Source organism: Thalassophryne amazonica, chromosome 18 (assembly GCF_902500255.1).
Source record: "Thalassophryne amazonica chromosome 18, fThaAma1.1, whole genome shotgun sequence".
NCBI lineage: Eukaryota > Metazoa > Chordata > Actinopteri > Batrachoidiformes > Batrachoididae > Thalassophryne > Thalassophryne amazonica.
In genome coordinates, this window is record NC_047120.1 from 37,572,897 (window position 1) to 37,595,826 (window position 22,930).

The 22,930-nt window shown below is 41.0% G+C and overlaps 1 protein-coding gene across 1 annotated transcript in view; it reads left to right on the forward strand.

Annotated features, from left to right (window-relative positions):
- The window catches only part of sdk2b (sidekick cell adhesion molecule 2b), a 1,022,446-nt gene that overhangs the window by 854,013 nt on the left and 145,503 nt on the right, over positions 1-22,930 (forward strand). Inside the window, exons 16-18 of the mRNA XM_034194673.1 lie at positions 13,571-13,718; positions 18,239-18,379; positions 19,126-19,307. Coding sequence (XP_034050564.1) covers positions 13,571-13,718; positions 18,239-18,379; positions 19,126-19,307 — 471 coding nt within the window. The remainder of the gene's footprint in view (positions 1-13,570; positions 13,719-18,238; positions 18,380-19,125; positions 19,308-22,930) is intronic.

The following is a 22,930-nucleotide window of genomic DNA, read 5'->3' on the forward strand; positions in this document are numbered from 1 at the left end:
TGAGGTGCAAACTGGTACTGTCAATGGGCCTCATGTATCAACGTGCGTATGGCGATATTTGAGCGTATATGGGGTGTACGCCAAAACCGTTGTGCCACTTGGCATTTATCAATGTGGTTGTTGGCGTACGCTGTGCTGAAAATATACACCAGGTCGAGAGGTGGTGTAAATTATACGGCAAAATGAACCAGCGCTGGAATCCACATAAAAATGAAGATGATCAACATGATAAACAGTGCCATCATATAAATCAATGCATATGTTATGTAAATAACACTTTCCTGTTTATACTACATAATAATCAATACAAATCTCGCTTTTGCGGGATTGTTGGTCTCGATCACGATCTGTGGCCATAGCGCTGACTGCAAACAAAGCGCTGCGCGCCTTTTTCTCCAGACTTCGAGCCTGGAGCCAGAGCAGCGCTGAGCTTAACTTTATGTGGTGTCATCGTTTTAGACAATGAAATTGATAATTACAACTGTAGTGTTGTCATTCCCTTCGCCCGTGCTGCAATCAGGTTGTGTCGTCTCCATTCGTTTGTCACAATAAAATAAATAAAGAAATACATTTTAAGAATAAAGAAATCTGTAAAATTAGGCGTGTGTTATTAATTGAGCGAGCAAATATCCACATGTCAAGAATTATTGACATGTGAAAAGAGAATACAGTGGTCCCTCGCTATAACGCGGTTCACCTTTCGGTTCACCTTTCGCGGCCTCATCGTTTCGCGGAGTTTTTAGTCCAATTTTGCATGCCTTTTTTTTTTTACAGTGTTCTGTGTTCTGCGTGTCTGTTATAAGAATCTTCTCGCCCAAAAGAAAAAAGAGCGCCAACAACTACTCTTAACTGTGTTTGTCACACGGACACAGACACCTGCAGCCAGGTGTGAGTGGAAAAAGGCGCGGCGTCAGGACGCAGAGGCGCGATCAGAGGAAATGTGAAATACTGGTCAGTCACTATGAATAATTTCTTCTGTCCAACCTCGTAGGTTGATCGTTTAAATTCGTTAGTTCTAAAAGCCATCATAATTATTTATAGGAAAACGTTCTATTTTTATTTCTCAAACAAATGTTTGGGCCTGAAAACAGTTTGGTCTTATTTTTTTACTAAGGTTTGAACTTTGAGAGTGTTTACACATGAGAGAAAAGTGAGAAAATGTTCATGCCTGATTGAGAAAGTGTAAAAGTGGTTTTACAGCTTTAAAACGTCTATAATAATTGTAAAAAATAACGCTGACTAAGTCGCAGTTTTGCTTATTACGGACTATTTTTAGAACGTAACTCCCGCGATAAACGAGGGACCACTGTAACAGTTTTATGATTATACTACAAAACAATTGATACGAGGGCCGCTTTTGATGCTCTGTTGGCACGCATCGTGATTGGTGGAGTTCTTTTTCTTTGCCGTCTTCCTGGCTTCCATGTCGTAAAATGAGGGTGTGTCTGAAGCGGGGTCTGAATATTTATGGGCGTGTTTATTATAATTACGATTGTTTTCACCCGCCGCATTTATCAAGGTCACGTCAGGCGTACACCGGAAATGGGCAGGTGCGCACTGCTTGATACATGTCACGGCAACTTTGGTGTACTTCAGGTTTACTACGTAAATTTACACCACAAGTACGCAACTTTGATACATGAGGCCCAATGAAGAGACTGTTTGCTCCGCATCTGAGCTATATTGCGGATTTAGAGGATATTTGATTCTTTTGTACATTGTATTATATTTTAGCTTATGTAAAGCCACTTCTAACAGGACTTTGACCTTGAATTTTTTTTCCAAGGTAAAAATTTGTGGAATTGGAAACTAGTGATGGCGGAGGTTTGCGAAGGACCTGGGCATCTGTGATCCTGTTGCATTTCCCAAAGAGCTTGAATGCTTTTAAAATTGGGAGTGGTGGGGGGATTAGAGCACAAATTTGAAAAGGATTAAAAATAATAATCAAAGAAAGGTATCAAACAGCAGATGCCCACAATGCACAATGAGATATAAGTTTATAAAGTTTATATTATGAATTGTATTTATCATCAGGAATGCAGGCAGTGAATTTCAAGGACATAGTCAGTGATAGAACCAATGATACCAAATGATGGCAAACTATTTGCTACTATCATGCATGTTGCGGCGTTTGATGCAGAGATATCATGAGGAAGGGTTTGTTTTTTAGTGCAGCAGATAAATGCTTATAACGTAAGAATCTTTTATTTTGTGATGCAAGCAACAAAACTAGCACAATTGTACTTCTTGGTGCATGTCTTTAAAAAAAAGCCAATTGCTACATCAATTTTTCAGATGGTGGCCATTTTTTCATCTTGGCACCCGGAAATATGTATTTTTTATCATATATTTGCGCAATCTTGGTTTATTTCAATGTTGCAGCTGTTATATATTGCACTGTGGACTTGGACATTTGAAACTAATTTTAGACAATATTTGAATGCTTTTTAAATGGATTGTACATGTTTTTAATAAGTAGACATGTATGCTGTAGAATGTGTATGCTGCACAACATGTGATATTGTTTAGGGTGTAAGGGTTTAGTAATAGAGATAGTCCTTTTAGTTTTAAAGTCAACCATGTCCTTTGGATGAACACCCTCACTGCTGTCCTTGCTCTTACCTATGTGTCCAAGTAGCTGCTTGTGCACTGCAATAGCCACACCCCAGTAAACTGCGTTGGCTTGCTCGCTAAATTAGGTAAGGGTAGAACAGACATACACACGCACACAACTGGTTGCAAAACCATGACTGTGCAGTGTATGAACCTAATAAAAAAAAAATGTTCATTTATTTTAAGCCTAACTTGAATTTACGTACTATACATAGTTGAATACTAAAGTGACCTGCTGTGATTAAAATTCCTGTCACCATGAAAGTGAAAAATCCCTTCTCACAGTTATTCCCTTCACCACTAAAGGAATATTTTCGTGGAATGGGGCATTTCCAAGGAAAAAATTGCATTAAATTTTAGACAGTATCTTGAAAATAGGGCAGATTTGAAATTGTTTTCTCACTTTGTAAGATAGTGTGTGTTTTTCTGACATTTTCATCAATAAAAAACAAAACAGAAATAGCCCTGCTCAACCAATTTGCCAGAACCCTGGTGGAAGAGTGAGGCAATGGGCCAGGAGGTTGGGGTGGGGGCTAATATGTGTTGGAGCTTTTTATTTCTTTCAAATTGGATGTTTTCTCTTTTTTTTCTAATCTCAATAACAACCATTCAACATGATACAAATTGCTTTGACTAGTACCTTCATTACATTTTATACACAAGATTTTTTACTGGTTTCACCACAAAAGACATTCCAGTGTACCTTCCATTCTAGTTTGAAAGCTGTTGTTAGTTTTCTTGATGTAGCATTGTGTATGATATATTCCTAACTGTGGCTTATTGTTAGACTAAATTGCAACTGAAATGCCCTCCCACTGTATAGTGCTATGCAACATTGGAAACTGAAAGAAACATGACAATTCAATGTTTATTTCTCTTTAAAAAAAATAGAGTGAAAACTGCTTCAAAAATCTGGATGATCACATGGAAAAACCCAAAGAAAGTAGGAAACTAGGTAAAGCCCTATTTACACAGGACAGTGGCAGTTGTGAGTCTGTCATGCAGCTTTGTGTGCATACGGAAAGTATTCACAGCACTTCACACCTTCCACATTTTGTTACCACCTATTCCAAAATGGATGAAATTTATTTTTTTCCTCTAAATTCCACTCACGACACCCATAATGACAAGAAAAACTTTTTTTTTTAATTTCTGTAAATTTATTAAAAATAAATAACTAAGAAATTGCATATACGAGGTCTGTTAGAAAACTATCCAACCTTTTTATTTTTTTTTTTTTAAACTATATGGATGTGAATCATATGCGCTTGCATCAGCTAAGCTTGAACCTTCGTGCGCATGCGTGAGTTTTTTCACGCCTGTCGGTTGTGTCATTCACCTGTGGGCAGGCTTTGAGTGAGCACTGGTCCACCGCCCTCGTCGGATTTTCATTGTCAGGAAAATGGCTGAGCGATTGGAGCAGCGCTGAATCAAGTTTTTCCAGAAACTGTGAGAGACAGCCAGGTGGAAACCATTCGGAAGATTCAGACGGCTTTCGGTGAAGTTACTCTGGGCATCACACAGATTAAGGATCATTACAACCGGATTAAAGATGGCACACAGTGGTGCAGGGCGCGCTGCGCTCCGAGTGGCCATCGACAGGCTGAAACGACCAGATCATTTCCAAAGTGAAGGCTGTGTTGATCCGGGACGTCGTCTGACTACCAGAGAAATTGTGGAAGAGGTGGACATCAGCACTTTTGCGGCACATTCCACTGTTACAGGAGATTTTGTAATGAAAGACATGCGGAGGAATTTGCGCGTCGGCACGGAGCCGCAATGGCGCACAACAAAAAGCACGTCCGTGTTGGAAGTCTCACAGGACAAGTTGTGACATGCCCAGCTGTTACACAATTTCTCGGATACTCACTCGACTGAAAAGCCACCGAAAGCCGTCTGAATCTTCCGAATGGTTTCCAACACGGACGTGCTTTTTGTTGTGCGCCATTAGCGGCTCCGTCCCGATGCGTGAATTCCTCCGCACGTCTTTCACGTGTTTCTTTAGTTTTTTTTTTAAATAAAAAGGTGGGATAGTTTTCTAACAGACCTTGTACATAAGTATTCAGACTCTTTGCTCAATACTTTGTTGATGCACCTCTGGCAGCAATTACAGCCTCAAGTCTTCTTGAATACGATGCCACAAGCTTGGTGCACCTATCTTTGGGCAGTTTTGTCCATTCCTCTTTGCAGCACCTCTCAAGCTCCATCAGGTTGGATGGGGAGCATTGGTGCACAGCCATTTTCAGATCTCTCCAGAGATGTTCAATCAGATTCAGGTCTGGGCTCTGGGTGGGCCAGTCAAGGACATTCACAGAGTTGTCCTGAAGCCACTCCTTTGAGATCTTGGCTGTGTGCTTATGGTCATTGTCCTGCTGAAAGATGAACCATCACCCAAGTCTGAGGTCAGGAGTGCTCTGGAGCAGGTTTTCATCGAGGATGTCTCTGTACATTACTGCATTCATCTTTCCCTCATCCTGACTAGTCTACCAGTTCCTGGCACTGAAAAACATCCCGAAAACATGATGCTGCCACCACCATGCTTGACTGTAGGGATGGTGCCTGGTTTCCTCCAAACATGACACCTGGCATTCACGCCAAAGAGTTCAATCATTGTTTCATCAGACCAGAGAGTTTTGCTTCTCATGGTCTGAGAGTCCTTCAGGTGCCTTTTGGCCAAATTCAGGCAGGCTGCCATATGCCTTTTACTAAGGAGTGGCTTCCATCTGGCCACTCTACGATACAGGCCTGAGTGGTGGATTGCTGCAGAGATGGTTGTCCTTCTGGAAGGTTCTCCTCTCTTCACAGAGGAATGCTGGAGCTCTGACAGAATGACCATCTGTTTTTTGTTTTTTTTGTCACCTTCCTGACTAAGGTCCTTCTCCCCCAATCACTCAGTTTAGAAGGGCAGCCAGCTCTAGAAAGTGTGCTGGTGCATCCAAACATCTTCTATTTACGGATGATTGAGACCACTGTGTTCATTGGGACCTTCAAAGCAGCAGAAATGTTTCTGTACCCTTCCCCATATTTAAGACAAGATAAGATAAACTTTATTGTCCCTCTCTGGGAAATTTGTCTTAGGACGTAGCACAGGAAGCTGCCACATACAACAAAAACAGACCTGTAAGGGCCACAAAGACAACAAGGACAACAATACTGTACAAATAAGTACAAATAATTAAAGTGCCATAAAATCGCAGTGCAAAACCTGTACAAGATTTGTGCCTCGAGACAATCCTGTCTTGGAGGTCTACAGACAATTCCTTTGACTTTTTTCTTGGTTCATGCTCTGACATGCACTGTGAGCTGTGGGATTTGTGCTTTTCCAAATCATGTCCAATCAATTTAATTCACCCCAGGTGGACTCCACTTAAGCTATAGAAACTCTCAAGGATGATCAGTGGAAACACGATGCAACTGGATTTTTTTATGTATATAAATTTGTAAAAATATCCTAAAAATGTTTTTTTCACATTGTCATTATGGGTATTGTGTGTGGAATTTTGAGGAAAAAATGAATTTCATCCATTTTGGAATAAGGCTGTAACATAAAACGTGGAAAATGTATAGCACTGTGAAAACTTGCTGGATGCACTATAAATGCATGCAATCCACAGAGATGAAACATAAACAACTTTCTTTGTACAACCCCAATTCCAATGAACATTGTGTAAAATGTAAATAAAACAGAATTCAATGATTTGCAAATCCTCTTCAACCTATATTCAATTGAATACACCACAAATTTAATGTTCAAACTGATAAACTTTATTGTTTTTGTGCAAATATTTGCTCATTTTGAAATGGATGCCTGCAACACATTTCAAAAAGCTGGGACAGTGGTATGTTTACCACTGTGTTACATCACCTTTCCTTCTAACAACACTCAATAAGCATTTGGGAACTGAAGACACTAATGTGACACTCTCTGTGAGTGAGATAGAGTATCTCGTCAGTAGTTTTACATCCTCATTGAAGACAACTTTGGATGCTGTAGGTCCTCTGAAAAAGAGAGCCTTAAATCAGAAGTGCCTGACTCTGTGGTATAACTCACAAACTCGCAGCTTAAAGCAGATAACCCGTAAATTGGAGAGGAAATGGCGTCTCACTAATTTAGAAGATCTTCAATTAGCCTGGAAAGTCTGTTGCTCTATAAAAAAGCCCTCCGTAAAGCTAGGACATCTTACTACTCATCACTAATTGAAGAAAATAAGAACAACCTCAGGTTTCTTTTCAGCACTGTAGCCAGGCTGACAAAGAGTCAGAGCTCTATTGAGCCGAGTATTCCTTTAACTTTAACTAGTAATGACTTCATGACTTTCTTTGCTAATAAAATTTTAACTATTAGAGAAAAAATTACTCATAACCATCCCAAAGACATATCGTTATCGTTACCGGTATTTGGTTAGACACTTTCTCTCCGATTGTTCTGTCTGAGTTATTTTCATTAATTACTTCATCCAAACCATCAACATGTCTATTAGACCCCATTCCTACCAGGCTGCTCAAGGAAGCCCTACCATTAATTAATGCTTCGATCTTAAATATGATCAATCTATCTTTATTAGTTGGCTATGTACCACAGACTTTTAAGGTGGCAGTAATTAAACCATTACTTAAAAAGCCATCACTTGACCCAGCTATCTTAGCTAATTATAGGCCAATCTCCAACCTTCCTTTTCTCTCAAAAATTCTTCAAAACGGCTAAGTGATCATCTGCAGAGGAATGGTCTATTTGAAGAGTTTCACTCAGGTTTTAGAATCCATCATAGTACAGAAACAGCATTAGTGAAGGTTACAAATGATCTTCTTATGGCCTCAGACAGTGGACTCATCTCTGTGCTTGTTCTGTTAGACCTCAGTGCTGCTTTTGATACTGTTGACCATAAAACTTTATTACAGAGATTAGAGCATGCCATAGGTATTAAAGGCACTGTGCTGCAGTGGTTTGAGTCATATTTATCTAATAGATTACAATTTGTTCATGTAAATGGGGAATCTTCTTCACAGACTAAGGTTAATTATGGAGTTCCACAAGGTTCTGTGCTAGGACCAATTTTATTCTCTTCAGGCTCCTCTCCTGTGGAACCAGCTCCCAATTCAGATCAGGGAGACAGACACCCTCTCTACTTTTAAGATTAGGCTTAAAACTTTCCTTTTTGCTAAAGCTTATAGTTAGGGCTGGATCAGGTGACCCTGAACCATCCCTTAGTTATGCTGCTATAGATTTAGACTGCTGGGGGGTTCCCATGATGCACTGAGTGTTTCTTTCTCTTTTTGCTCTGTATGCACCACTCTGCATTTAATCATTAGTGATTGATCTCTGCTCCCCTCCACAGCATGTCTTTTTCCTGGTTCTCTCCCTCAGCCCCAACCAGTCCCAGCAGAATACTGCCCCTCCCTGAGCTTGGTTCTGCTGGAGGTTTCTTCCTGTTAAAAGGGAGTTTTTCCTTCCCACTGTCGCCAAGTGCTTGCTCACAGGGGGTCATTTTGACCATTGGGGTTTTTCCGTAATTATTGTATGGCCTTGCCTTACAATATAAAGCGCCTTGGGGCAACTGTTTGTTGTGATTTGGTGCTATATAAATAAAATTGATTTGATTTGATTTGATAATTGTGAGCTTCATGACTGGGTATAAAAGGAGCATCCCCAAAGATGGGGTGAGGATCACCACTGTGAACAACTGCATGAAAAAAAATACTCCAACAGTTTAAGAACAATGTTTCTCAACATTCAATTGCAAGGAATTTAGGGATTCCATCATCTACAGTCCATAATATAATCAGAAGATTCAGAGAATATGGAAAACTTTCTACACGTAAGTGGTAAGGCTGAAAACTAACATTGAATGCACGTGACCTTGGATCCCTCAGGCGGCACTGCATTAAAAACCAACATCATTGTGCAAAGGATCTTATCGCATGGGCTCAGGAACACTTCAGAAAAAGATTGTCAGTTAACACAGTTCGTCACTACATCTTCAAGTTCAAGTTAAAATGCTACCATGCAAAACGAAAGCCATACATCAACAACATCCAGAAACGCAGCCACTTTCTCTGAGCCTGAGCTTATTTGAAATGGACAGATGCAAAGTGGAAAAGTGTGCTGTGGTCTGATGAGTCCACATTTCAAATTGTTTTTGGAAATCATGGACGTTGTGTCCTCCGGACAAAAGAGGAAAAAGACCGTCCAGATTGTTATCAGTGCAATGTTCAAAAGCCAGCATCTGTGATGGTATGGGGGTGTGTTAGTGCTCATGGCATGGACAACTTACACATCTGTGATGGTACCATCAATGCTGAAAAGTACATCCAGGTTTTGGAGCAACACATGCTGCCATCCAAGCAACATCTTTTTCAGGGACATCCCTGCTTATTTCAGCAAGACAATGCCAAGCCACATTCTGCACATGTTACAACAGTGTGGCTTCATAGTAAAAGAGTGCGGGTGCTAGACTAACCTGCCTGCAGTCCAGACCTGTCACCCATTGAAAATGTGTGATGCATTATGAAGCACAAAATAGGACAATTGAGACCCCGGATTGTTGAACAACTGAAGTCGTACATCAAGCAAGAATGGGAAAGAATTCCACCTAAAAAGCTTCAACAGTTAGTGTCCTCAGTTCCCAAATGCTTATTGAGTGTTGTTAGAAGGAAAGGTGATGTAACACAGTGGTAAACATGCCACTGTCCCAGGTTTTTTGAAACGAGTTGCAGGCATCTATTTCAAAATGAGCAAATATTTACACAAAAACAAAGTTTTTCAGTTTGAACATTAAATATCTTGTCTTTGTGGTGTATTCAATTGAATGCAGGTTGAAGAGGATTTGTAAATCATTGTATTCAGTTTTTATTTACATTTTACACAATGACCCAACTTCATTGGAATTGGGATTGTAACTCTTCAGCTGCTCTTGTGTGTGTTCTTAGATAACGTCACATTTCCACAGAAATCAGTCATGTTTTTGACATATGCTGGATTTTGAGAGAGAGAGAGAGAGAGAGTCATCAGTTTGGATTTATCTTCACTGGACTTTCTATGGGTGAAAAACAACTGACAGCCATGAAAAATAAAAACAGATGTTTAAAAACCAGTGCAAGACCTGAATAAAAGTCACATGACAGTTGTCCTTTTCAGAAAACTCACTTTTTTTCTGTTGACTGGAGCTCCACACGGCTCCACATGACGTGGAGTCCATAATGAAGTTAATGTATTGACTTGTATATTAAAACATTCCATGCAAGGTGTTTCAGGCAGGTGCTGTCAGGCTCACAGCAGTGGCAAAATTAACACGCACATGCACGCATAATCCAAACATGGAAAAAGGATTCATTTGATATTTAGCTTGTTTTGTGTTCCGTGGTGACAGCTTATTAGATAGTTAATGCTACAGCTTGTCCTCATAATAGTGATCGAGGCACATTTTACTTGTTTGACGTGACGCGCGCTTACGGTGACAGTCGGGCTGCTTGTCCGCTTGTACTGAATTGACACTGGAGCTTTCAGAAGCCCAGAAAGAACCATCAACTACAAGAAAAGTATACGATAAATCTTTCTGCCTGATCTGTTCAGATTTGAACATGTACAAAATTTTCTGGCGGACATTAATTGACAAGGAACTTTTTATAACAGAACTTTATAAAATGAACTTTAGTCATAAAAATTCCAGCACACCGCCCCGATCATTGCACCCATCGCTGTGACATTGAAATGATATTGCTCTTTTTTTTCTGAGTTTACATCCAAACGCATATCACCGGTCATGGTGCAGTGGGCAATCTGTTGTTGCCGCGGCAAAAAATGTTGCGGTCATTGCGTGCCCGTGGCGCAGTCACGGGGTGCTCTGTGAGGTGTTTTTGCATGGCCTGTATAGTCTTTGTGCATCTTCTGGGCTTGACAACTCTTCTGCAGAAATCAGGTGCAGCTTCATACTTCAAGCCAACCCTTACGACCATGGTGGCTTGTGAGAGGACACCGAGACGACCTTGTAAGGTCCTGGCAGCTTCTGAGCACCTCTTTGGGGTCATATGGTGTTTGAAAGCGATTTCATGACCGCACAAGGACTACTGGACAGACCTCACCCCAGCACGCGTCGCTAGAGACATGTTCTAAAGCAAATAGTTTGGCAGGGGTTTAAGGTCCAGTCCACAATTTCTCAGAGTGGTCCACGGAGCAGTGGTGGTATGTGAGTGACCCCTAGTGGTCAATCAGTATATTGATAAAATATTATATTTTAAATTCATATTATATGCTCAAACTGTGTGAAAAGGACTCTAAAGCCTGATATACAGGAGAATATATTATTTTCATTCTTAAGTCCTATGGAAATCCAAAAATGTAATTTTTGAATTGCCTATTATGTGATGCTAGTCGAGGCAGTTATCTACAGTCTATGACTATTTCATTGATGCATTTTGGTCACATGATAGTGACCTTGGTTCTCTGCATAACAAGTCACACAAGGGGCCCAGCTTCCTCATTTTTCAGTATGATGAAGTCAAAATATATATAAACACAAAAGTACAATTTTTTCATGACCATGGCATATGTGTCAACCTGACTCCAGAAAAGGTGCTGGTTTATTTGTCACCACCAACTCCACCAGGTGATTTCATTGATGAACTCATCCCGGATGAACTGCTGTTAATCAGTGAAATTACCTGGTGGAGTTGGTGGTGACAAATAAACCAGCACCCTCTTTGCCCTTTCGGGAGTCAGGTTGGCACGTACGCGTATGCCATGGGAACAAAATTACAAATGATACCTCCAACAGCAATGTAGGAATCACAACACATGTGGTCGATATATTTGGCATCAGTATCTTCAAGAATCTCAGTGAAGAATGGATTGAAATTGAATAGTATGTCTAAATATGTAGGGAAAACACAAAACTTTACAGTTTTCAATGTCATGGCAACCAAATTACAAATGAATGCCCTGAGATCAATATATATATATATATATATATATATATATATATATATATATATATATATATATATATATATATATATATATACTACATATTGGACTACCAATATGTAGAACTGGAAGTGATTCCTAGTCAAACCAGCTGTCTACCTCCTTGGACAAGAAATTTCATCTTCTTTGACCCAGTTCATCCAGTTTAGGGGTACCAGCCTTGGCTGGGGAATTAACATGCGATGGACTAGCATCCCATCCAGGGGAAGTAGTAAACTCTCAACAACGTCATGCTATAGTACTGGCACCAATGGGCTTCAGGGCTGATATAGAATATTTGACTCTAAGAGCAATCTGAGGATCAAAATACATACCTATGCCTGCCAAATTTGGTGGTGATATCTTCAATAGCCTTGGTGGATTCAAACAAACAATGAGAGTGTTTATTTTCTCTCTTATGACTGCATTGAACATAGTTGCTGAGTCATTCTTCGCCTGCATCGTTAATGATTGCCATGATTGTTGGAGAGACACTCTAATTGCATCCATTTTTTTTTTTATGCTAGTGAAGCGTGGCATTGGGTTGCCAATGAACATTTCAGCATTTTATTGATAGCCCACTGTAGTTTGATGGTGTTCATGTGTATGAATATTCTGGCAGATTGTTTTGTTTACTGACGGTAATGATTTTGTTTTGTATGTGTTACAAATTACAAGTGTTACCATGCTCTACTTATGTTAATTGTTTACATTGTTTTATTGCGTATTGTTTTTATGTGTTTATTTTCTTATTTATTGTTCTTATTTCTTGTTTTGGTTTTTATTGTGTGTGTGAGAAATTCCTTGTAAATGGCAAATGGAGTTTTATGGGCATTTATATTGCGCTTTTCCATCTGCATCAGACGCTCCAAACGCTTTACAATTATGCGTCACATCCACCCATTCACACAAACACACTTGCACACTGATGTCAGGGTGCTGCCATGCAGCGCCCTTACTGATTTTCCGGTCAGGCTGGGGTTTGAACTGAGGATCCTCTGGTCTCAAGCGCAACACTTAACTACTAGACCATCACCTTGTACCCCGTTTTGCTTCTCTTGTAAATTCTGATTATTGTTGTTGTGGTGGCCAAAGCAGGTGGTCACCCAAATGAGCTGGGTTCACAAATGTTGGACCTTGCTCTAAGGACCTTGGGGCATGAGTAGGCTTTGGAGGGCATTCCAATTTCTACAGTCGGGTTAGATTCACGGGCGCACTACCTGTCTGGGTCCTCGGACAAGACACTGTTCTGCTTTGTCCCAGTCCACCCTGTTATAAATGGGTACCAGTCTTGGCTGGAGAGGTAGTCTGCAATAGACTAGTGTTTTGAGCAGGGATAGTTGTAGTAGACTTTCGTTCGCTTCATGCTGTGATACCACAGGATAAGTCCTGGCACCAATGGGCTTCAGGGCCATGGGATAAAGCACCACCCTCAAAGGCAATGTAAGGATCAAAATACCCATGTCTCTCAATTTTGGTGTTGATGCCTTCAGTAGCTTCTGAGAAGACATGATTCAAACAAATAAATGCATCTTTAGCAAAACTCTAGTAAGATGTGTTCCAGTGATAGTATGAATATAGATACAAGGAATACTGGCCTAAGTGGCCACCAAGACCCTGTGATTTGCAACAAGTATTCATAAGCAACTCATTTAAGTTATGGTCATTGCACAGGTTAAAAGATGCCAAAATGGACCCGAATGTGACGTTCACTGGTCGTTGTTATTATCTATTAATTTTAGAGCTGAATATGCAGTTGTTTTTTTACAGACTCACTGACTGACTCCACTAATTGTATGCTTGTCCTTGGAATACTGAGGTGCACATGATAGATTTGCTGCTAGATTCACATGCGGTGGGTGTACGGAGTCTTTGAGTATCTAACGGTTTCCAATTTAATGTTTTACTTTAGAAATGGTGGCTTAATGGCTAGCAATTAACAATAATCATGTGTCTTTCAAAATCTTACAAGCTTTCTGCTGGTTTTCTTTGTCCTAGATGCTCCCTGGGCCATCCTGCTGGCCAACATTGAGCCAGAGTCCACGGCAGTGACGGTCAATGGCTTGATCCCTGCTCGTTCTTATCAGTTCCGCCTCTGTGCTGTTAATGATGTGGGAAAGGGACAGTTCAGCAAGGAGACAGACCGGTGAGCCAAACGCTGATGTCACACTATCTGCTCATAGGATTTATCAGCTGCACTCCCACATCCACAGTATTTCTGCCATTATGTATTTATACCACACCAAGTTTATTTCTCACAGGACGTATAATATTACTGACGTATGCAAAGCTCTGTGTCTTTGTGGCTATACTTTTTTTTTAAGATGCAGGTTGTTTTTCAGTAAATTACCAGGACTGTGTGATTCACATTCACCAAAATAGTCAGTGCTGGTTTGATTTAATGTAGTTTAATTTGCCAGAACAGTGAGAAATGTTTGGCTGTTAGTCAGTAATCCCGTCTGTCATGCAATATGTTTTCTGTAATATCATTTTGGCTTGTCCTCTCAGTCAGTGAGGAGTGACAGACTAAAACAGATACATGACATATAATTCATACCTACCTTTTCGCACATTCTCAGAGCTGTAAGATTTTTTAAGGTTGCAACATACTTCATCAGATAGCCTTTTTGACCAAATGCTACTGTCTCTTGGACAGCTTTACAAGATTCATGTGGTGATTGGGCACTTATGCGGTGTCATCATTCAATGCCAGACTTTAGAGCCAGGTTGGAAGTGGATAGGTCAGGTTTTGGGAGCATCTGCTGGTGTTAAATGCTGCAACATCCACCACACGACAGAAATGTCTTGGCCAATGGGCCATCTCCACTTCCCAAAAGTAAATATCTATCTGTGAGTCAAGTGATACTTGGGCATCACCTTGTATTTTTTGGAATTGCTGGGGTTGCTGAAGCAACTGGAATGCTTTATGGGTGTTCCTAAGTGATCCTGACACCAAGTAATTCCAATGGTACCCAAGTATCTTAAAAAGAGACCTTGTGCCAGATTTGTCCTCAGTCCTCACCTATGGTAGTGTTCAGTGGCAAATGTCTCACAAAAATATGTGAAGAAGGGAAGTTTCAGGACCCAAAATACTTGGACCTTTATTCTCCTGCAACAGTATTTGCCATTATTATCACTTTACCGGGGCATTGCAAGGCCGGTATCATAGCCTGCTTGATGAGGACGCACTGCCGAATTTGGAGAGCAACGCGCGCGCCAGCTGACACAACACAAGTTAAGTGAGTCAACTTTTTATGTACGCATTAGGTGTTGTGTATCTCAGTAAAAAGTGATAATAATGCAAATAACATGCTGTTGTCGCGCAATATGCATTTTCTGAGTCCCTCCGTTCACGCCCAATCACCTGCAATGACAGGTATTCGCCTGAGTTAGATGAGGGTGAATATCTGTCATTTTGGGCGACTGGGTGTGAACGTCGGGCCTCTGAAAATGCATACCACCCTCCAAAAGCATGTTATTGTATTATTACCAAGCACCTCTGTCCAGTTACCTCATGTCTCCATAAGCTCCTATCAGTTGTCTCTCAACCTCAAAGGGCAAGGACGTAGAAACAGCAATAAAAGTAATAACAATAAACCTTTATTTACTGAAAAATGAGATATCAACTGGATATGAAGTTACCCTGGTGGTACATCTTGCTTTCAGAACTGACTTATTTCTTCATGGCATACATTTATCAAGGTGTTGGAAACATTCCTCTGAGGTTTGGGTCCATATTGACATGATAAAATCACACATTTCCTTCACCACTGCACCATCACCACCACCCTGAATTGTTGATACAAAGCAGGACAGATCCATGCTTTCATGCAAATTCTGACCCTACTATCCAAATGTTGCAGCAGGAATTCATACCTATCAAAGCAGACAACATTTTTCAAGTTTTCCATTGTCCAGTGTTGATGAGACTGTGCCCACTGTAGCCCAGCTTTCCTGTTCATAGCTAACAGGAGTGGCACCCAGTGTAGTCTTCTATCACTGGACACGAAGTACTATAATCTGTTTCTAAGTTTAACGTGTGAGATCATCTGCTGCATACCTTGCTTGAAACCAGTGGTCTGTCTGGCCAGTCTGGCCATTTTTTTCTGACATTACTGTCAAGGTATTTTCACCCAGAAAACTGTTGCTCACTTGAGTGCATTCTTCTTTGGCCATTTTCTGTCTATCTTAGAGATGTTTATGCTTGAAAATAGCAGTAGATCAACAGTATCTGGAATACTCAAACCAATCCATCCAGCACCAACAGCCACGTCATGGTCAAACTCACTTAAATGACCTTCCCTCCCCATTCTGATGCTATTTGAACTTCAGATTCTGTTGACTGTGTCTACATACCTAAAAATATATATATATATATATATATATATATATATATATATATATATATATATATATATATATATATATCCCCAATCGGACCGGGAGTGACATGTTTAGCCACATGTTCTCCTTGAATTGCTGGCTGTCTGAGTGGTGTCCAAAAAATGAGGTGGGCTTCATAGATAATTGGCAAAGCTTCTGGGGAAAACCTGGTCTTGTTAGGAGAGACGGCATCCATCCCACCTTGGATGGAGCAGCTCTCATTTCTAGAAATCTGGCCAATTTTCTTAAATCCTCCAAACCGTGACTATCCAGGGTTGGGACCAGGAAGCAGAGTTGTAGTCTTACACACCTCTCTGCAGCTTCTCTCCCCCTGCCATCCCCTCATTACCCCATCCCCGTAGAGACGGTGCCTGCTCCCAGACCACCAACAACCAGTAAAAATCTATTTAAGCATAAAAAATTCAAAAAGACAAAATAATATAGCACCTTCAACTGCACCACAGACTAAAACAGTTAAATGTGGTCTATTAAACATTAGATCTCTCTCTTCTAAGTCCCTGCTAGTAAATGATATAATAATGGATCAACATATTGATTTATTCTGCCTTACAGAAACCTGGTTACAGCAGGATGAATATGTTAGTTTAAATGAGTCAACACCCCCGAGTCACAGTAACGGTCAGAATGCTCGTAGCACGGGCCGAGGCGGAGGATTAGCAGCAGTCTTCCACTCCAGCTTATTAATTAATCAAAACCCAGACAGAGCTTTAATTCATTTGAAAGCTTGTCTCTTAGTCTTGTCCATCCAAATTGGAAGTCCCAAAAACCAGTTTTATTTGTTGTTATCTATCGTCCTCCTGGTCGTTACTGTGAGTTTCTCTGTGAATTTTTGGACCTTTTGTCTGACTTAGTGCTTAGCTCAGATAAGATAATTATAGTGGGCGATTTTAACATCCACACAGATGCTGAGAATGACAGCCTCAACACTGCATTTACTTCTCTACTTTTAAGATTAGGCTTAAAACTTTCCTTTTTGCTAAAGCTTATAGTTAGGGCTGGATCAGGTGACCCTGAACCATCCCTTAGTTATGCTGCTATAGACTTAGACTGCTGGGGGGTTCCCATGATGCACTGAGTGTTTCTTTCTGTTTTTGCTCTGTATGCACCACTCTGCATTTAATCATTAGTGATTGATCTCTGCTCCCCTCCACAGCATGTCTTTTTCCTGGTTCTCTCCCTCAGCCCCAACCAGTCCCAGCAGAAGACTGCCCCTCCCTGAGCCTGGTTCTGCTGGAGGTTTCTTCCTGTTAAAAGGGAGTTTTTCCTTCCCACTGTCGCCAAGTGCTTGCTCACAGGGGGTCGTTTTGACAGTTGGGGTTTTTCTGTAATTATTGTATGGCTTTGCCTTACAATATAAAGTGCCTTGGGGCAACTGTTTGTTGTGATTTGGCGCTATATAAATGAAATTGATTTGATTTGATATATATATATATATATATATATATATTATATATATATATATATATATATATATATAAGGTTGGGTAGGATTACTTTGAAAGAATACATGTGGATCAAATGTATGTATGTACATACTTTTGGATTACGTGTAATCTGATTACTTTTGGATTACATTTCAAAGTAATCCTACCCAACCTTGTGTGTATAGATAGATAGATAGATAGATAGATAGATAGATAGATAGATAGATAGATAGATAGATAGATAGATAGATAGATAGATAGATAGATAGATAGATAGATAGATAGATAGATAGATAGATAGATAGATAGATAGATAGATAGATAGATAGATAGATAGATAGATAGATAGATAGATAGATAGATAGATAGATAGATAGATAGATAGATAGATAGATAGATAGATAGATAGATAGATAGATAGATAGATAGATAGATAGATAGATGGAAGTCCATTCATACGAGCATCCAAAATTCTTTCATTGGAGACACTCCATAAAACGCCCATATTCAATCGAAAGAGTCGGACTGCTTCACCCCACAGCAGTGGAATCTTGTATATACAGTATGTCAACAGACATCATCCATTCAATGAATTAATCCATCAAGTGATGCAATCCATCCAAAAAGACTCATCCCTTAGGTCATGGAAAGTCTCCAATGTGCAGTTGTGGAGTCCTAGAAATCTGAAGTGGGATGATTAGGATCTGTGAGCTCAGGCAAATACACCTTGTCACCATGTTGGACTTTCACAGGTGTGATACTACCTTTTTTAATAATGACAAAGAATCGACATCTCATTGCTCTCGCTCTTCCTTTTCTTCGTGTGTGCTCTCTGTAGTGTTTCTCTGCCAGAAGAACCCCCAAGTGCTCCACCACAGAACGTCATCGCCAGCGGTAGGACCAACCAGTCCATCATGATCCAGTGGCAGCCACCTCCAGAGAGCCACCAGAATGGCATTCTTCGGGGCTACACCGTTCGGTAATATCAATGTTGTTCCACCTACTCTGTCACTTTTCATTTCCTTTGTATTGTGTACAACCGCTTTAAAAAGGCAAAATAGGAAGCATTCAGTTTTATCCAGCACAAGGTTTCTCCAGGTCAATAAAACAGCTCTTAGAATGGGATTGTAATCAATGCCTGTGCTTTTGATTGATGTTTTTGGCTTCATTTTGACATTGAATTTGCACTGTGGGTTAAAAGAAATGGAAACAAACACAATAATGTACCTGCTTTTTGTACTGTCTTTATCTAACCAAATGTACTTTCAACTTGTTGTTGCTTAATTTTCCATCAATTAATTTTCTTCAGTAAGACACTTGAATTAATCAGAGTGCAGTCATTTTTAAAGCCTCATTTGTAGCACCACTAATATAAAATCACTGTATCTGCAACTGGCCGCATGTTAAAATTCATGTAAACACTATGAACATCTTATTAGGGCTTTCAAAATTATTTTATTACATCCATAGGAAACAGCAGGTGTTTTTCAGAGGACAGTCAGTGATTTAAAGGGTGTTGTTTACTGGTCCTTTGTCTCCCCCTTCCAGGGAGACTAGTGTACTGCAAGGTTTGGCCAAAGCAATATTTTATTGCTCTTAATTGGGGTTTTATGTTGTTTTGTTGTTTAAATATCCATGATTCTAAAACACCATTCTTGTGCACATCATCTTTTCTAGATTCTGCTTTTTTTTTACCTAAAGATCAACGTTAAATGTGTGTCTCAGGTATCGCCTTACAGGGTTGCCGGTTGACTACCAGATCAAGAACATTTCCAGCCCAGATGTGACCAACTTGCTGCTGGAAGACCTCATCATCTGGACAAACTATGAGATTGAGGTGGCCGCCTACAATGGGGCGGGTTTGGGCACTTTCAGCCATAAGGTCACTGAGTGGACACTGCAGGGAGGTGAGGGCTCTCAGCATCAATGTATCATAAGATAAGATAAGATAAACTTTATTGATCTCACAGAGGAGAAATTCACGTTACATCAGCTCTTAAGAAAACACAGGGTGGGTGCAAGTAAAGGAAAATGTTCATCAAACAGTGTGTGCAAGATAAGCAATAATAATAATACTTGTAACAGTACAAGACATAAGAAATGAGATAGAAATAGAATATGTATATATATATATATATATATATATATATATATATATATATATATATATATATATATATATATATATACACTCAACAAAATATAAACGCAACACTTTTGGTTTGCTCCCATTTTGTATGAGATGAACTCAAAGATCTAAAACTTTTTACACATACACAATATCACCATTTCCCTCAAATATTGTTCACAAACCAGTCTAAATCTGTGATAGTGAGCACTTCTCCTTTGCTGAGATAATCCATCCCACCTCACAGGTGTGCCATATCAAGATGCTGATTAGACACCATGATTAGTGCACAGGTGTGCCTTAGACTGTCCACAATAAAAGGCCACACTGAAAGGTGCAGTTTTGTTTTATTGGGGGGGATACCAGTCAGTATCTGGTGTGACCACCATTTGCCTCATGCAGTGCAACACATCTCCTTCGCATAGAGTTGATCAGGTTGTCAATTGTGGCCTGTGGAATGTTGGTCCACTCCTCTTCAATGGCTGTGTGAAGTTGCTGGATATTAGCAGGAACTGGTACACGCTGTCGTATACGCCGGTCCAGAGCATCCCAAACATGCTCAATGGGTGACATGTCCGGTGAGTATGCCGGCCATGCAAGAACTTCCAAGAATTCATCTTCCAAGAATTGTGTACAGATCCTTGCAACATGGGGCCGTGCATTATCCTGCTGCAACATGAGGTGATGTTCTTGGATGTGGCACAACAATGGGCCTCAGGATCTCGTCACGGTATCTCTGTGCATTCAAAATGCCATCAATAAAATGCACCTGTGTTCTTAGTCCATAACAGATGCCTGCCCATACCATAACCCCACCGCCACCATGGGCCCTGTTGATCCACAACATTGACATCAGAAAACCGCTCACCCACACGATGCCACACACGCTGTCTGCCATCTGCCCTGAACAGTGTGAACCGGGATTCATCCGTGAAGAGAACACCTCTCCAACGTGCCAAACGCCAGCGAATGTGAGCATTTGCCCACTCAAGTCGGTTACGATGACGAACTGGAGTCAGGTCGAGAACCTGATGAGGACGACGAGCATGCAGATGAGCTTCCCTGAGACGGTTTCTGACAGTTTGTGCAGAAATTCTTTGGTTATGCAAACCGATTGTTTCAGCAGCTGTCCGAGTGGCTGGTCTCAGATGATCTTGGAGGTGAACATGCTGGATGTGGAGGTCCTGGCCTGGTGTGGTTACACGTGGTCTGTGGTTGTGAGGCTAGTTGGATGTACTGCCAAATTCTCTGAAACGTCTTTAGAGACAGCTTATGGTAGAGAAATGAACATTCAATACACGAGCAACAGCTCTGGTTGACATTCCTGCTGTCAGCATGCCAATTGCATGCTCCCTCAAACCTTGCGACGTCTGTGGCATTGTGCTGTGTGATAAAACTGCACCTTTCAGAGTGGCCTTTTATTGTGGACAGTCTAAGGCACACCTGTGCACTAATCATGGTGTCTAATCAGCATCTTGATATGGCACACCTGTGAGGTGGGATGGATTATCTCAGCAAAGGAGAAGTGCTCACTATCACAGATTTAGACTGGTTTGTGAACAATATTTGAGGGAAATGGTGAACCCGCAGACCACGTGTAACCACACCAGCCCGGGACCTCCACATCCAGCATGTTCACCTCCAAGATCATCTGAGACCAGCCACTCGGACAGCTGCTGAAACAATCGGTTTGCATAACCAAAGAATTTCTGCACAAACTGTCAGAAACCGTCTCAGGGAAGCTCATCTGCATGCTCATCATCCTCATCGGGGTCTCGACCTGACTCCAGTTCGTCGTCGTAACCGACTTGAGTGGGCAAATGCTCACATTTGCTGGTGTTTGGCACGTTGGAGAGGTGTTCTCTTCATGGATGAAACCCGGTTCACACTGTTCAGGGCAGATGGCAGACAGCGTATGTGGCGTCGTGTGGGTGAGCGGTTTTCTGATGTCAATGTTGTGGATCAAGTGGCCCATGGTGGCGGTGGGGTTATGGTATGGGCAGGCGTCTGTTATGGACGAAGAACACAGGTGCATTTTATTGATGGCATTTTGAATGCACAGAGATACCGTGACGAGATCCTGAGGCCCATTGTTGTGCCATACATCCAAGAACATCACCTCATGTTGCAGCAGGATAATGCACGGCCCCATGTTGCAAGGATCTGTACACAATTCTTGGAAGCTGAAAATGTCCCAGTTCTGGCATGGCCAGCATACTCACCGGACATGTCACCCATTGAGCATGTTTGGGATGCTCTGGACCGGCGTATACGACAGCGTGTACCAGTTCCTGCCAATATCCAGCAACTTCGCACAGCCATTGAAGAGGAGTGGACCAACATTCCACAGGCCACAATTGACAACCTGATCAACTCTATACGAAGGAGATGTGTTGCACTGCATGAGGCAAATGGTGGTCACACCAGATACTGACTGGTATCCCCCCCCAATAAAACAAAACTGCACCTTTCAGAGTGGCCTTTTATTGTGAACAGTCTAAGGCACACCTGTGCACTAATCATGGTGTCTAATCAGCATCTCGATATGGCACACCTGTGAGGTGGGATGGATTATCTCAACAAAGGAGAAGTGCTCACTATTACAGATTTAGACTGGTTTATGAACAATATTTGAGGGAAATGGTGATATTGTGTATGTGGAAAAAGTTTTAGATCTTTGAGTTCATCTCATACAAAATGGGAGCAAAACCAAAAGTGTTGCGTTTATATTTTTGTTGACTGTGTGTATATATATATATATATATATATATATATATATATATATATATGCATATGCACACACATACCTATACACATACACATATACATATGCATATATATACGAGGTCTATTAGAAAAGTATCCGACCTTATCATTTTATTTCAAAAACTATATGGATTTGAATCATGTGTGATTGTGTCAGACAAGCTTGAACCCTCGTGTGCATGCGTGAGTTTTTTTCACGCCTGTCGGTTGCATCATTCGCCTGTGGGCAGGCTTTGAGTGAGAACTGGTCCACCCCTCCCGTCGGAATTCCTTTGTCTGAGAACTTCCTGAGAGACTGGCGCTTTGCTTGATCAAAATTTTTTCAGAAACTGTAAGGCACATCCAAGTGGACACCATTTGAGAAATTCAGACAGTTTTCGGTGAAAATTTTAACGGCTGATGAGAGATTAAGGAGTGTTACTATCGCTTTAAGGACAGCCCACGGCGCCGGACGGATGCGGACGAATTCGCGCGTTGGCACCCAGCCGCTCATGGCGTGGCGCCACAGCAAAACACCTCCGTTGAAAGTCTCACAGGACAAGTTTGAACATGCCCAGCTGTTAAACAATTTCTTGGATACTCACTCGACTGAAAGCCATTGAAAACCGCCTGAATCTTACGAATGGTTATCAACAC